Genomic DNA, 17263 nt, shown 5'->3' on the forward strand with positions numbered 1-17263 from the left:
AACAATTACAAAAATCATGCTTAAATTACAATGTGCAACTGACTTTTTTAGTTTAAGTAAACTGTCTTCTGTATTGAGTAAGAAGCTCCTATTAAAGAAAATTGCGATATGGCGCATACTCAACCTGGAAAACTAAGGATTAAAATAACGGTATACATCAAAATACTATTTCACGCTAGTACAACCCCTGAATATATCGATTTCGTTTTACAAGCAAATGTTCACAACTTTTTCGCTATTTGAATTATCAACAGCAAAACCTAGTTTTTAAAGAGAACATTCCTAGAATCTTTTCTCGCTTTACATGTTTGGTTCTAGAAATTGGTGCGAAAAGATAACAGCCCTTTACCCCGGGAACAATAGCCGGCGCAAAGACTTTTAAAAGCGTAAAGAATGACAATGAATGCGAGGACGTTGTTAGAACAAAGGCATTTTTTCTTAAAACTATATGGGATTATAGAAATCATTTGGAACAATAGGCAAGTGACGGGCGTTTAAAAATTACCGCGATCGCTTATGAATTTTAGGATCGGTTATCGACGATAAAAGCGTATGGCCTCAACTTTTACCGAGTCATGTGTGGCATCGTTGGAAAGGTATTATCAAGCGCTATGCGATTTTGTTGGTCTCTAGTTGCGTAAATTGATTTTTGGGTCTTTTTTGGTCGGATGTTGGTGGGATGAAAAAACTCGATATTACGCATAACAAATGCTAAATTTGAAATATTTTCAACATTAAAATTTTTTACTTTTTTTTCTTTCTATGGCATTATAAGGCTTGTAGAAATGTCTTGATAAAATTTCGTTCACTTGCACTTCGAATTGGGCGAGTGACGGGCGTTTAAAAATTACCGCAATCGCTTATGAATTTTAGGATCGGTTATCGACGATAAAAGCGTATGGCCTCAACTTTTACCGAGTCATGTGTGGCATCGTTGGAAAGGTATTATCAAGCGCTATGCGATTTTGTTGGTCTCTAGTTGCGTAAATTGATTTTTGGGTCTTTTTTGGTCGGATGTTCGTGGGATGAAAAAACTCGATATTACGCATAACAAATGCTAAATTTGAAATATTTTCAACATTAAAATTTTTTACTTTTTTTTCTTTCTATGGCATTATAAGGCTTGTAGAAATGTCTTGATAAAATTTCGTTCACTTGCACTTTGAATTGGGCAAGTGACGGGCGTTTAAAAATTACCGCGATCGCTTATGAATTTTATGATCGGTTATCGACGATAAAAGCGTATGGCCTCAACTTTTACCGAGTCATGTGTGGCATCGTTGGAAAGGTATTATCAAGCGCTATGCGATTTTGTTGGTCTCTAGTTGCGTAAATTGATTTTTGGGTCTTTTTTGGTCGGATGTAGGTGGGATGAAAAAACTCGATATTACGCATAACAAATGCTAAATTTGAAATATTTTCAACATTAAAATTTTTTACTTTTTTTTCTTTCTATGGCATTATAAGGCTTGTAGAAATGTCTTGATAAAATTTCGTTCACTTGCACTTCGAATTGGGCGAGTGACGGGCGTTTAAAAATTACCGCGATCGCTTATGAATTTTAGGATCGGTTATCGACGATAAAAGCGTATGGCCTCAACTTTTACCGAGTCATGTGTGGCATCGTTGGAAAGGTATTATCAAGCGCTATGCGATTTTGTTGGTCTCTAGTTGCGTAAATTGATTTTTGGGTCTTTTTTGGTCGGATGTTGGTGGGATGAAAAAACTCGATATTACGCATAACAAATGCTAAATTTGAAATATTTTCAACATTAAAATTTTTTACTTTTTTTTCTTTCTATGGCATTATAAGGCTTGTAGAAATGTCTTGATAAAATTTCGTTCACTTGCACTTCGAATTGGGCGAGTGACGGGCGTTTAAAAATTACCGCGATCGCTTATGAATTTTAGGATCGGTTATCGACGATAAAAGCGTATGGCCTCAACTTTTACCGAGTCATGTGTGGCATCGTTGGAAAGGTATTATCAAGCGCTATGCGATTTTGTTGGTCTCTAGTTGCGTAAATTGATTTTTGGGTCTTTTTTGGTCGGATGTTGGTGGGATGAAAAAACTCGATATTACGCATAACAAATGCTAAATTTGAAATATTTTCAACATTAAAATTTTTTACTTTTTTTTCTTTCTATGGCATTATAAGGCTTGTAGAAATGTCTTGATAAAATTTCGTTCACTTGCACTTTGAATTGGGCAAGTGACGGGCGTTTAAAAATTACCGCGATCGCTTATGAATTTTATGATCGGTTATCGACGATAAAAGCGTATGGCCTCAACTTTTACCGAGTCATGTGTGGCATCGTTGGAAAGGTATTATCAAGCGCTATGCGATTTTGTTGGTCTCTAGTTGCGTAAATTGATTTTTGGGTCTTTTTTGGTCGGATGTTGGTGGGATGAAAAAACTCGATATTACGCATAACAAATGCTAAATTTGAAATATTTTCAACATTAAAATTTTTTACTTTTTTTTCTTTCTATGGCATTATAAGGCTTGTAGAAATGTCTTGATAAAATTTCGTTCACTTGCACTTCGAATTGGGCGAGTGACGGGCGTTTAAAAATTACCGCGATCGCTTATGAATTTTAGGATCGGTTATCGACGATAAAAGCGTATGGCCTCAACTTTTACCGAGTCATGTGTGGCATCGTTGGAAAGGTATTATCAAGCGCTATGCGATTTTGTTGGTCTCTAGTTGCGTAAATTGATTTTTGGGTCTTTTTTGGTCGGATGTTGGTGGGATGAAAAAACTCGATATTACGCATAACAAATGCTAAATTTGAAATATTTTCAACATTAAAATTTTTTACTTTTTTTTCTTTCTATGGCATTATAAGGCTTGTAGAAATGTCTTGATAAAATTTCGTTCACTTGCACTTCGAATTGGGCGAGTGACGGGCGTTTAAAAATTACCGCGATCGCTTATGAATTTTAGGATCGGTTATCGACGATAAAAGCGTATGGCCTCAACTTTTACCGAGTCATGTGTGGCATCGTTGGAAAGGTATTATCAAGCGCTATGCGATTTTGTTGGTCTCTAGTTGCGTAAATTGATTTTTGGGTCTTTTTTGGTCGGATGTTGGTGGGATGAAAAAACTCGATATTACGCATAACAAATGCTAAATTTGAAATATTTTCAACATTAAAATTTTTTACTTTTTTTTCTTTCTATGGCATTATAAGGCTTGTAGAAATGTCTTGATAAAATTTCGTTCACTTGCACTTTGAATTGGGCAAGTGACGGGCGTTTAAAAATTACCGCGATCGCTTATGAATTTTATGATCGGTTATCGACGATAAAAGCGTATGGCCTCAACTTTTACCGAGTCATGTGTGGCATCGTTGGAAAGGTATTATCAAGCGCTATGCGATTTTGTTGGTCTCTAGTTGCGTAAATTATTTTTTATTAAAAATTGTTGCGAATATTAATTTTGAATATTAATATTTTTTTTAATTTTTAATTTTTTAATTTTTATTTTGTAAATATAGATCATTCTTATTGTTGTGGTAAAATTTTTTTTCTAAAAAAATGAGGCTAAATATGTTTTTTTTGCCTTTGAAATTTCTTCGTTTAGCTAGTGTGTTGGCTAGCTTTTGGTCTATTCCGTGGACTCCATTTTGCAAGGTTTTACTCACACTAAAGGAATTTCTAATAAACGCCACCACCTTTTCGAAGTTTCTGAAATCTGTTGACTTGACTCTAAACAAAAAATAAGCTGAGCAGGAGTTGCACCACAATTTAACCTTTGCCAAAATTTAATTTTGGATTTTACTAATACAGATGTACACAGAAGATTTTTTACAAAATATTGTGGTTGAGCACCCACCACATAATGCAGACACACATGTCACCTGTGTTCCGCCCATCTACACACAGAAAAGAGGGTTCTTAGGGAGTGTCATTCTCTAGACAGTGTGCAACTGTACACCTTGGGTTCCAAAGTTACGATAGCACTGTACAAGGACTAGTGACCCGAGAGTCTTATTTAATTTAGTCTGACTTCCAAAGAAGCTTAACAACGTCCTCAATCTTGTACCGACTCAGCAAACCTGCTGCCATAAGCGCCAAAAATTGTTTTTTTAGAGTTTTCCTTAAACCTATGCTGGATGAGTTATATACTCTTCTTTTCATCTAACTGAACCTTCGCATAAACTTGCCAGATTTAACTCACTTGATGAGTAAATTGTTTGATTAATATTCTTTTCTATTTAATTTCCAGCCTTTTAGTAATACTAACTCCTATATAATACAAACTATTTGTTGTATAACACAGTCCTAGTTTTCAACTGTTTGCATATTGCCTAATAAATTTATCCTAAGTTTAATTGCTGCACAAAAATTATTGTATACTAGTAGTTGTTAAGCACCTTGTATTAAGCATGTATATATCTTGTACCTTATTTTTGAATTCAGGTGTACATTATGTCCAATAAGTGTGCTACACAAGTTGCTCAGGCCAAAAAGGCTTTTGCAACAGGAACGACCAAGCATGTCTCCTTCAGAAAAAAACAATTACGAGGGTTGCTAAGGTTCATTGGTGAAAATGAGGCTGCCCTTACTGCTGCAGTGAAGGCTGATCTTAACAGGCCTAATTTGGAAGCTGTTACCAGTGAGATAGTGATGACAAATAATGCTATAGTAAATGCACTGGACAACATTGATCAATGGACCAAGGATGAATATCAATCAAAAGAGCTGCTTACTCTTTTGTCAAGTGTGTTCATAAAAAAGGAGCCATTTGGAGTTTGTTTGGTTATGGCTTCATGGAATTTTCCGATTTCCCTTTTACTTGTTCCGGTTATTTCGGCAATAACTGCAGGCAACTGTGTTGTTATTAAACCTAGCGAGTGCGCTGCAAATTGTGCTATGATCATGCAGAAGCTTCTTCCAAGGTATATTGACCCAGAGTGCTACCCTGTTGTGGTGTTAGGTGCATCTGAATCTGGAGATCTTGTGCAAAACACGCGGTTTGACTTCATTTTTTTCACCGGAGGAACATCGATTGGTAAAATTATCATGAGCTCTGCAGCTCAGCACCTTACCCCTGTTGTGTTAGAGTTAGGGGGCAAGAATCCCTGTTACATTGATGAAACCTGCAATCTTCGGACAGCTGCAAGGCGTGTTTGCTGGGGACGCTTTGTAAATGCTGGCCAGATTTGTTTAGCTCCAGATTACATTCTCTGTAAATCCAGCATTAAAGACAAGTTTATTGCTGAAGTTAAATTGGTATTGGGTGAGTTTTATGGAAAAGATCCCAAACAGTCACCTGACTACTGCAGAATCATTAATGATCGCCAGGTACAAAGGCTTAAAGGTCTAATTCAGTCTGGTGAAGGCACCATTTCACATGGTGGGGAAATTGTTGAAAAGGATCGCTATGTTGCTCCTACTGTTATCACTGATATTGGCTTGGATTCTGTCTATATGCAGCAAGAAATGTTTGGTCCCATCCTTTTGATTATGTCTGTTTCTGGTGTTGAAGAAGCCATTGAAATTATCAACAAAGGAGAAAAGCCTCTTGCTATTTATGCTTTCACAAGCAACAAAAGTGTGATCGACAACCTGCTTTTCAACACCTCCAGCGGAGGTGTCAACATAAACGACTGTACAATGCAATACACTATTAACTCTTTGCCTTTCGGTGGTGTAGGACAAAGTGGAATGGGAAACTATCACGGAAAGTTTGGATTTGATGCTTTTTCCCACAAAAGAGCTTGTCTTATTGATGGAACCCCAGAAATGCTTCTTAAGGTGCGCTATCCACCTTACAATGATTGGAATCTTACACAATCAAGGTTTTTAATAGAAAAGAAGGCAAGGTCAACTGGAATTCTTGGCTTTCTAAAAAGCCTCTTGTGGATGGGAGTTATTGGGCTCCTTCTTGCCTATTTTTCCACTTTAATAATTTGATAATATTTAACTGCTTTTTATAGTATATTTATAAGCAGTTTTTGTATTTAATATTAAATAAATGAACTAAATTGTATTAGCTCAAGAGTGCTTTTTAAGTAGTTTTGTACTGAAGCTTGATTCTTTGTACATTCTGAGTTGATTCCCAAATAACCATAGTTAAAACTATGACGGTGTGATGTAATCCAATGAAGAAACTGACAATTACCACAAACCTTTGTTTTGCAATTGTACTTGCTGAAGTCGCTATTTCCCTAAGCTTATGTTCAGCTGTTTTGTTTGCCTTTAATCAGCATTTATATTTCCTTTCGCTCTTAATCTCTTCATAAAAGTTGGTGCAATCAATTTCTGTTCGCATTTAAAATGTTGTTAAGATTCGCTTGTAAAATTGTAACACAATAATTTCTTGTTTTATTTATAAGTGTTACATAAAAAAATGTTTTTAAATATATTGTCAAAAATCGTTTAAGTTTGTGCATTTGGAATATCAAGCAGTTGAGTAATTTGAATAAAAATTGTTTTTAGCAATCCTAATAAACTGTTTTTTTCCGTTAGAAGGAAAATGTTGCGTTCATATAGTTCAAAGAAAATTTTCGTAAGCACACAATCATTATTCGGCTCACTCTTTATTCGATATAATAGCATTAATAACGATAAACAGTAAACTGGGTTTTGGGGGCCATCGGCCCAACAGCCGTAATGAAACCACGTCAAAAGTTCGCGCAAATCGTGAATATATAAATAGGCAGAAAATTAGTTTATGGCCCCGGCACCTAACAAAAACTCAACACGACACTCCTGAAGACAAAAAAAAATTGAGCAATGAATTTTTCAGGCAACTTACTTTTTCAAACCAAGCTTAACAAACACAATAATATTAACTAAGCCGTACATAGGCCCAATTGTGGGACAAAAGAAAGGAAGTCAAACTCAGGCTCGACCTATACGCGCAAAGTGATATTGCGTTCCAACGTAAACGTAATTTCAACGTATTTACGCTCGTGATTATAAGCTAAGATTAGTTGTTCATTCACACGGTAACAAGTTTAGAGATCAATGGGGCATTGTGATGTCATAGTGCTGTGTTGTGCTAATAAGAATTACGTTTCTACAGCTTGCTGCGTTGACACGGTGGGCTGTAAGGTCACGGTTTTAAAACTGTTCGTGATGTTGTGTTTATTTGAGTATATTTATAAGGGGGGCTTAAACAATTTAAGAAATTACGGGGGACCGTTGCGTAATTTTTTTTTAAGTTTGAGATCCACTGGCGTAGTATATCTACTTGTTTCAAAAAAGGTCTATAACGAAAAATAATAGGAATGGTTCCTTTATTTTGGGCCTGACTGCTCAAAATGGTACAAGGCCGCAACAAGCAGAAACAAAACTTCTTAGGCCGAATACTGAACTTGATATAAGCACTGTAACGTGCATACATTGTTCTTGAGCAAACATGTTCGCAAATATGCAGCTTAAAACCAGAATATTCGCGTAACAAATTTGATATGGTTTAAATTGACACATCTTCGCGGACTCGTCCACAAGCTGAATTATTGGTGTTAGGTACGAAGATAAAGGAGGCAAAAAGAACAAAAAGTAAACTTATTTTATCCATACTGCTTTATTAAGCAGTTTTCAACGACTGCCTGCTTCATTTGTTTGCTTGGTGCACCTTTGACACATTAAATTTTTTGGTATGTTTTAACCATTTTTACGTTTGTTAAAACTTTGCAGCCCATCTTAAAAATTCATTACTCTTTGCCGATGATACGTCGGCCGTCGTGCCAAGCGTATCCCGACCATGTTTTGTGTTTTCAATAAAAGGAAAGAAGATAGCCTATTGTGGCGAACCTACCGACCGCTTTAATATCTGTCTCATAACCAATTGCACGAACAAAAATAGGCTATGCTTCTTGAAGCATTTACCTATTTTTACCAGCTCCACCACAACATTATCATTTGGCAATCGTAAACAGAATATACACTTACAATTACAGCTAAAAAAATTGCTTTTAATTTTGCACTTGCATTCAACTTTAATTTTCTAAAGGAACCAGATCTGCCTTATAAAGTGTAGCAAAACTTAAAAAAAAAACTTTAAACTAAAATACATCATTGGTGTATTTTTACGGTAAACGTCTTGTTCGATGTATCCCGTCGTACGGGCTCTCCTCCCAATCTAGTGGGAGCATCGTTTATTGGGAAAAAATTGGAAAGCAAACGCGGCTCGTGTTACACCATTTAAATGTCCCAGAAAATTGCAAAAAGGATGGCTGCGTGAAAGATAACGAGAAGAACAAGATAGAGACGCAAACAAAGAATGTCTACGCGCCTAGCAACAGCTTTCCACTTTTCCTCCATCGTGTCGCAACGCTTCTGGTCCTTGAGCTCGCCGTGATGATAATGCAGGTAACCGGTCATTGACGTCACGCCACTACGAAGACTTCTGACGTCACCGCACATATCGACGTAGATTGAGTCCGATCGCTTCTGCCCGGTGGCGTTGGCAATCACAGAAACGTTGCAGTCAGTTTCTATGTGAAAAGAAGTCAAGTTCAATCCGTTATAATTTCTCTGTAGCCATCCTACGTATTAGATTACTAAGGGTAAATAAAGTTCAGGTGAAACATGTTCCGTTCAAAATTATAAAAGACTGCTTTTCAGTTTTGACACGAACATAAACAAATTATATCGTCATAAAATACCAAGCGTCAGACTGATAAATTGACTTCTGTAAATTAGTTGTAACCGCGTTACAATCCGTTACATCCTAAAGTCACAGAATATCATTCACATTCAATACGTATAATTTTCGGTTTTAGTATATAGTCCTTAATTCATTATTAACGTTTGTAAAGTGCCAAGTTGTGGTATTTTCATATATATACAGAGAAATCAGGTGGCACTGTATAAAGACAAATTGTATTTGATTCTCGACAAGCTTTCGCACAACTGTGCTTCATCAGTTCAAAGTACTTAGTGCCACCTGATTTCTCTATTTAGAATTAGGACAAATACGGCCATATACAAAGATTCATATATATACATATTACATATCGTTCACAAATTATTATCTGATTGGCCTGAGAGAAATAAACTATAATTTAGAAAACTTAGACACTGTAATCAGTCTTAGATTTCTAAAACAATCATGTATCCAAAGAACTTATAACGTTCTAATTAGTTTGTAATGTTTGCCATACGTAGCCTATATTAATTTCTACAACCTTGTGAAATTCTTAAGGTAGAATTTGTAGTCATGAATCATAAGTCTCCTAATGTTTACAATATCTCTTGTTATCCCACTTAAATACCTATATAATAAAATCTGCTTTACCCAGTTTAAGGTTCAGCAATTATGTAAATCCAACGTGCGTTTCGTTACGATAAACTTTTACATGCTAAACTTTCACAATGCAAATCAAATACCGTTTTGAGTGTACAATTTTTCGTCCGCGTCGTGACCCCTTGTGTTCATACTGCCAACCCCTGTTCTTTGAATGGGGTAGGAATGCATAATTGGCTCGATTTCAAATCTTTTTCTCGCCGCTGAATCAGTCAGATCAGGGTATTCTCGGTTTACGGAGAATATTGGCAATTTGCCACATGGTGCCGCACTTAAGCTGTGACAGTTGCTAGTAGTCCCGTTTCCTTTTTCCACGTCGCTAGATCCACCACTGAAGTTTGCAACAGCGACAAGCTTCTTCGACCGAAAGAATGATTTACAGGCTAACCACATTGGTTTTATCGCATTTGAGAATAAGCCCTGTACAAAAGCAATACTTTAAAAAAAATAGTGGTTTAGCTTTATATTTTACTTATACCTTCTTTTTGTCCTTCAAATCACATTTGGACCCGTTTGGATCTTCTTCGGTGAGTTTAAAGTTTTTCAATTCCTGAGTTAAGCCGGAGATTGAAAGAAAAAATCTTATCCAGTAGGGCACCGCTTTGAAGTTAATTATGTACTCCATCTTAATGAAAAAACATCATATTGTCAATTCAACCAATCTGAACAAATTTCGATTGAAAAGTTAAACTTACCTTGTCGTTAGGCCCATCCATTACAGCTTCGCATGGCATGTGATGAAGGTGAAGGACAAGCACAGTCATAATGATGTTTATCCCCAATAGGGCCATACATAGAACGAAATATACGCCAATATAAGGACCAGTCGAGGCTGGGAACATGTCTCCAACGGTTAGGAGAAAAACCTACACATCATGCATGTATATTATGTTCAATTCAATATCAAATCACCCCAGTTATTATGACTAAGGAGTTTTCTCAAATTACAAAATAATGATGTCATACTAGGGTAATATGCGAGGGGGTCATGTGTTTTTTACAGACGTGATGTGACAAAGTTACTTATGAGCTTGATTTTATTAAGAAGTAACTTAAAGAACACGACATAGTTCGTATTTCGTTGAAGTTTTAGGTTGGAAAGCAGTGGCGTAGCCAGCCGAAAATTTTTGGGGGGGGGGGCAAAAAGTTTGGACTTTTTTGTTTAGCTTTTGTCATTGTATTAACTCCTGTAACGAACACAAAAACAATGCTAGCAAACATTTTCGAGCAGCAACTGAATGAGTGTTAAACGCAATACCCAAAACCATTAGAAGAGCAAAAACTGTCTAAAAGTAGTAAAACTACATTAATGTTTAGCAAACGTAATATTAACTATATCGTTTGTGACGTAACAATGTATGACAATTAAATGTGTTGTATGTCTGTGATCGAATGTTATGGTACTGCTCATAAATGCTAAAAAAAACAAATTATTAAGAATATTTTTTTTATAATTGTTTTTATAAATTTTGGGAGGGAGCATGGCCCCTCAATCCCCCCTGGCTACGCCTATGTTGGAGAGGTGTTACTCTTAATACAAAAGTTATATTACAAAGATGTTTTTGATTCGCGCATAGCAAAAAAAAACGTTGTTTCAAAGGTGCGATGACACGCACGACCTATTTGGGCTAAAACGATTTTACTAAAATAGGCTTATACGTAGCAGAAAGCGCGGAAAAATTTCACATCTACTTAGTTAAAATATACAAAAAAATGCAGTTTGAGGGAGGGGACACGTGCCCACCTGGATCCAACACTGTACTAGAATATAAATAAATTTTGTTTAGTAAACAAATCTAATATGCCTGAGGATTAATGAAAATGCTGGTTTAAAACTGCCCATTTTAATTTAATATTCGTAAAAAAAACTTGAATTTGTTTAAAACTCAAAATGGCTCGTTGAACGCAAACTGTTAGACGTTACCATAAAAGTAAGCATGATTGTAATTTGCAATCCGATTCTTTCACCGCTGTCTGGTGGAAGATAAAAACCAAGCAGCGAGATTGTAGTTAGGAGAAGGGCAGGAAATAACATACTCTAAGAAAATAAATATGTCAGGAACAAACTTTATATATTTTTTGTCAGAACTAAGAGAATTCGTTAAATAGAAACTACGATAAGCAAACTTTATCCGTTTGTCTATCCGTAACAAATTAGCCTACAAAGCCATAATCTTCGTTTTTTTTCATAAAAAATAAAGTAACTCGGGCAACAAGCATTATTTTAGAGCTCAAATTCTGCGACGATAAAATTAAGTTTTTGAATATTATTTTTTAAATTACCTTTTATTTGCAACCCTGGACTATTTACTGTGCAAAAAGACGGATAATTGACTGTTTACAGCAGTGGTTCCCAAACTTTTTTGGCTCGCGGCACACTAAAAACATCTTAAATATTTCGCGGCACACTTTTAACAGAACAACAATAGAGTCATTTTTCAATTACCCTTAAAACACACGACAAACTAAATGTAAATGTCTCAATATGAATAATTTGTAATAGATAGTGTGTATTCAAGTCTAAAATACTTGCGTGTATGCCTATTGGTAATACAAAAAACTTATTTTCCAAAATTACAAAAAGTTTTGCGGCACACTTGACAATCTCTCGAGGCACGCTAGTGTGCCGCGGCACACAATTTGGGAATCACTGGTTTACAGCTTTAGTGTACCTTCAACTTTATTTACATAATACAATTACTTTTAAGTATAGAAATAAAAACTTTTAAATATACGTATTGAAAAAAAATGTTCTTCCGGCAAACATTTTTTGTTAATAAAACATATTTGCCAGAAAAATATTTTTATAATTGATAGAATGCCTATAGCGGCATCAGAATATTCATTTTAAATATACCGGTACTTTGTTAATACATTTGTTCAAAAACCTGCATATAAAGTGACGAATTTCGTCGGAATATGAAAGTGAATTCCAAATTAGACCTGTATGAAAAACATAAAATTAACAGCTATAATTGTAAGTTATCGAAATAAACTGTATATAATTTTGAAATTTTGTATTTCTTATAAAACTTGTACATAATTGGATCAATCAGAATGGCATTAACAATAAAAAGTTTACGAATGTATTGCACTGAATCGCGTTCCAAATCTGGTGACGAACTAAAGTGACGACTCAATTGGTACGTCATATACCGACCTTAACGATTTTGTAAAAAACTCTTACATGTCACAACTATAGAATTATTTTCGGGATATATAAAAGGCCAGTTAAGAGAGTAACGGTAAACACTCCGAAAGTTAAAGAATTTCACTAAAACCCTATTTTTGTGTTTTCAGCACGACACATGTTGGCCATATTTTATTAGAATTGACATACCAATGCAGCTCTGTCATACGTCTTGGAGCAACCTCTTTCACGCTTAACTGTGGGTCCATCAGTAGAATTTCTTTTTCTTTAAACTCTTCCACGGAAATATCGTCATTTCCAAGGACCGTAGCATAACTTTGCGACTTTGTGCAAAGCGAAAACGTTTTAAATAATTAAACCTAAGTATAAAAAACGTTCAACGGACAAAATACAATTAAACACACCAAAAATATAAGCGAAAAAGTGGTTGTCACTGGGCTTACAAATGTTTAACGTTTGTAAAAACACATAAAGAAAATTCCTATCGCTTTTTTGTAGTTTGACGCTTGGGTATTGATGGCCATTTTAACATTGGCGATAAATGTTCTTTTATCGCCTTCTTCGATGAACAAGATGTCCAAAATTGTTTCGTTTTATTAAAAAATACTATTATATTGATTAGAGCGCTCAACAGATTTTAAAACGTTAAATTCGGTTAACTTAGTAAAACAGCGAAAAGGAGCATTTAATCAGGTGGAACAATTATAGTGTTGTTGTCCTCACAATTATCCTTTTGTAATATCTACTTGGTGCATTATATTACAACTTACGATTTTAGCTACTTCGATGTTGTCCAGAACCCATTCGCCGCTTTTCACAAAATAAATAGGGATGTCTTTCATAAGCTCATTACGCGAACGGCGAGATTTAACGTCAAGTCGTGACGTAGGAAACGTCCAGGTTGTAAACGTCATCTTACAAGCCTGTATAAAGCGTAAAGTTGCACTCGTAAGTACTGCTGTACAATGTTCTTTGCTGTGCCTTGGTTATAACAGGCAAGAAATATAGTTTTTGGGGACATGGACAGCCCGCAAAACCTTCCACGGTAATTGCGCGTTGGTATTAGGATTATGGTTTACTAAGTATTTTCAAAAGTGATCCTATAGGCTCTACGAAAGCAAAAACGAGCATGGAGGTAAAAAAAGGGCTTAAGTTGGATGTAAAATGCCTTTGTTGTATGTTGACATACGGTGTGCAAACTATAGTTAATCAGTTCGTGTTAACTAAACGTATGACTACCGTGATACTTGCAATGTTCTCAATATTAATCCTTTTTTATGTCTATAATTAATAAGGGCTCTTTTGTATCTTGACAAGCGACCTAAACGATGTCGACCCAACCTTGGGTCGCGACCCATCATTGTGAAGCAATGGTTTATATTATTTATGAAAAAGTAAAATGACCTTTTTCCTTCATTAATAATGAAACAGTCGATATACCTCTACCTATAGAGTGGCAAAAAAATCGTTTCACGTGGAATAATAAACATAGGTATAAACGACATAAAGCCATTTTTTGTTCTTATATCTTGTTTATATACCGCCTATTTTCTCAAATGCTTTATGTTTATGAATTATTTATTAAGGGCTTATTTGCAAACAAAATTGCAACGGTGGACGTTTGTTCGCTCTGAGGCGATTATGTGAAAATCATCTTTGACTTCAATATTTAATTAGCTATTCGCATCGTTTTTAAATCCTCACACGGTATCACTCTTTCACACGGTTCCTGTTTGCAAAACACAATAAACTAGTGACTTTTTAACATTCTAAGTTGTTTTTTTTCTGCCCAATTCGGCATTTATAACACAAATCGAACAGATTTCGCTTAGCTTTAACAATGCAATTGTGAAACAATTGTTATTTATGTATTCTTTTAATTGTGAAAAGTCCTTCCTGATGTGTCGACTAAATTTTCTGATATGAAAGTTAGATAAAAAGAAAAAGAAAATATTTGGGTAAACTTTAAAACAACTCATAAAAATATAAAAATTGTGGCCAATATAAAAAGGTTTAACATTTGGCTGATTTAAAGAATAACTCTTCTGATTGTCGTTTGCGTCTTATTATTTTCGAATAACAAATCAATAATACCTGATAATCAAAGGGAAAATGTGCGATGTTGACACTGCAAGTCGTCTCATAGGTGGTGGGCTCCAAATATCTCACGGTTCCGTCATATGACACTTCAGCGTACGGCAAGCGTGGACTATAGTCTTTCACACCGATTTCTTCGTAGAGCACAATGTCGGGCACCCAGAACGAGTTGGCTGGCAATCGAACTATACAAAATGAACTCTTCGGGAAGTGGAAAAAGTATGTAGAACAAATAATATAGAACCAAGATCAAAATAATTCCGGGCTGATACGTTACAAATGTTGGTTACAGCAATGTGTTTTATTTTAAAATAAACCTTACTGTTTGTAATGTTTTCGTAATCTTCAGGATTCCAAGTCAAAAATTCGTCCTTCCAGTAAATCCTCGACCGCAATAAACTCTTCAACGTTTGGTCTTTTTCGTCCAGGTTAAGCGCCTGCAAACACGTACTACACGTCAGCCCTTCTGTTTTTGTGGGTAACAGTGCTGAATCCTTACTTACTTGAACATAGGTGAAATCCAACTCCACCAGAACTTGGTCGGTGTGATTAAGTACCGGCCGAATCGCTTTATCATACCCTAAAAATATTTTATATTCCATTGGATTTAAAGAAACATTGTTATAAACCGCAGGCGTATTTAATATACACTGTAAATTAAATTGAAAAAAAAAAGACATCAATTTGATTTTTTAAAGAGTTGACATTGCAACAATAATACAAAAGATACGTAAGGCAAACTTGTAGACCGTCGGTTTAAGGCTTTAAGCCAAGACAGTTTCGTCATCCTAAAATGTAAAACGAGCTGTAACATACTTTTGTAGATGGAATGCTCCTGGAAAGTTGGTGAGCTTATTGTACTCACTCACAACTGTTTCTGATATTGAGCGCAATTGCGTTATTTACACCAACTATCTATGCCAGTGTTTTGGAACGATCATATCCTATCACAGCAGAAACCATTATATCAGATGAAGTAACTTGTATTTCGTAGTCAACACACAAATGGATATTAACTCCCGTGCTAGGAAATCTGTTCACTACTCGTTTGATGACTAATAAAAAAAAAATAATAAAAAAAATGGTAACTAATAAAACCCCATTTGAACAAAACACTAACTTAGAAAAAAATATATAATTAACGTATTTTTTAAATTAAACTACACAAAAACAGCTATTCAAAGGCACGTTTTTTTATATAAACTACGTTAAATAACGTCACTATTGAAGGTTAAATGCTTTTTTCAAGCTCTAAAACATAGATGGGATAAATTCTTTACCCACCATTTTTTATTAACAAATCGTACTTTAGACGAGCCATGGGGTGCTGGTTATAACTATCAGATGAATTTCTTGCATCATAAAGTGATAACGTTCCGCTATCCCCTTGTTGAGTGCCAGCCCGACCACCGGACACCACCTGTCGGTAAAAAAATCATATTGTATTTACATTAAATTTGTATTTTAGTTTACTCTATTATGCCCAAACACTGGTTATGTAAATAATTATAATAACTTTATATGAAACTTTTTTATAAATTGACAAGAAAGTCTATAAAGTGTTACCTGACTAATTCCCACAAGACCAACTTTAGTTGCAGCTTTCCCACCTTTTCCTGATTTAACCTGCCGAACATTCAGCACGACCAGTAGAAAAACGACTGCGGTAATTTTAAATAGCATTATATCCCAACTAAAACAAACCTTCGCTTAGATAAAAAAAATAATGAATAGTTCGAATAATTACGTCCAGTCATCAAAAACATGTTGCAGTCTACATAGTTCGCCACTTGTGCAAAGGAAAACAGTCACTTGTGTAAAGGAAAACAGTCGCCTTACTGAAAGTCAAAACATTGATCAACAAAGCGTCCAATGTAACATTCTGAACACGACAAAATCCCATATCATATTGAAGAGTCGACACGAATTGATTTTCAAACTGATATATCTCTACCGCAAATGATAGCTCGTTTGCTCTTTGGAGCGACGCTATAAACGGACACAAGAAAAACATAAACCTCTCTCTCATTAATATTCACGAAAAACATTTAGTGTTCCGTGATGTTATGTTTATGCAAAGTTAGTGTAAAATGCTTTTCTCAGACGGAGAACCGTTGGACGGTGAATTACATTAGTGATGTGTGGAAATGTGGACATACTGGACATATTGAGTGAGTCAGTTCTTATATATACAAATGATGAATATCGACAGCTCACCTGTATATCACCTATAAATAAACATAATAGGAGCAACGTTTAGGACTCATTATTTATTCATAGTTTTAACTTCAGTGTTTGCCATAAAAGTTTAAGTTTATCTTATAGAGTTATGCAGTGTTGAAATTAAGTTACTTTAAATCACTGTTTTGAATGGAACTTAAGTCCTTTACCTAACAAGACTTCAATTGACTTCTTTGGAGAAATGAAATGACTTGGACTTCGGTCATTTTGTTAAACTGGGTTAAAATTTGATGTTTCCATTAAATATTTGTTTTCAAAATTGGGGTATTTATCTCAATTTTTGCACGTAAAACAGTTTACTTGCTGTATATTGGGTTTTTTTGGTTGCGTTATTTTTTATTTTTGGATAATTAAGTTGACTCGAAAAATTACTTTAAACTAACAAAACTTGGTATTTTTATGTCAATGACTTGACTTAAAAATGAATTGCTCTCATAATTTCTTGGCACAGTGGTCAATTCTCTTTTAATTGGTAAAGAGGAAAATCCATTTTTTAGGACGTAAAT

General features: G+C 35.1%; 1 protein-coding gene and 1 pseudogene across 1 annotated transcript; one reads left to right on the plus strand and one right to left on the minus strand.

Moving 5' to 3' along the window:
- Positions 1 to 3619: 3619 nt before the first annotated feature.
- Positions 3620 to 6412, plus strand: LOC146160918 (aldehyde dehydrogenase family 3 member B1 pseudogene; annotated as a pseudogene).
- Positions 6413 to 8163: 1751 nt separating this feature from the next.
- On the minus strand, positions 8164 to 16203 carry LOC146160919 (neuronal acetylcholine receptor subunit beta-3-like). Its single transcript, XM_083385051.1, has 13 exons — positions 16083 to 16203; positions 15801 to 15936; positions 15020 to 15096; positions 14839 to 14953; positions 14514 to 14701; positions 13190 to 13342; positions 12609 to 12742; positions 12157 to 12211; positions 11193 to 11306; positions 9964 to 10134; positions 9747 to 9893; positions 9541 to 9688; positions 8164 to 8456 (listed from the first exon to the last, which is right to left on the minus strand). The coding sequence occupies exons 1-13, from the start codon at positions 16197 to 16199 to the stop codon at positions 8164 to 8166; spliced, it is 1848 nt and encodes a 615-aa protein (XP_083241177.1). The 5' UTR covers positions 16200 to 16203.
- Positions 16204 to 17263: the final 1060 nt, after the last annotated feature.

The sequence above is a fragment of the Ascidiella aspersa genome, chromosome 3, assembly GCF_963924565.1.
Source record: "Ascidiella aspersa chromosome 3, kaAscAspe10.2, whole genome shotgun sequence".
Lineage (NCBI taxonomy): Eukaryota > Metazoa > Chordata > Ascidiacea > Phlebobranchia > Ascidiidae > Ascidiella > Ascidiella aspersa.

What these genes read in the sequence shown, in the direction of transcription:
- LOC146160919 (XM_083385051.1), bottom strand. Translation starts at nt 16,199, where the DNA reads ATGCTATTTAAAATTACCGCAGTCGTTTTTCTACTGGTCGTGCTGAAT. An exon ending in GTCTTGTGGGAATTAGTCAG is followed by an intron (nt 15,937 to 16,082) that starts GTAACACTTTAT and finishes TTTTACCGACAG; the next exon opens with GTGGTGTCCGGTGGTCGGGC. An exon ending in ACATCGAAGTAGCTAAAATC is followed by an intron (nt 12,743 to 13,189) that starts GTAAGTTGTAAT and finishes CTTTGCACAAAG; the next exon opens with TCGCAAAGTTATGCTACGGT.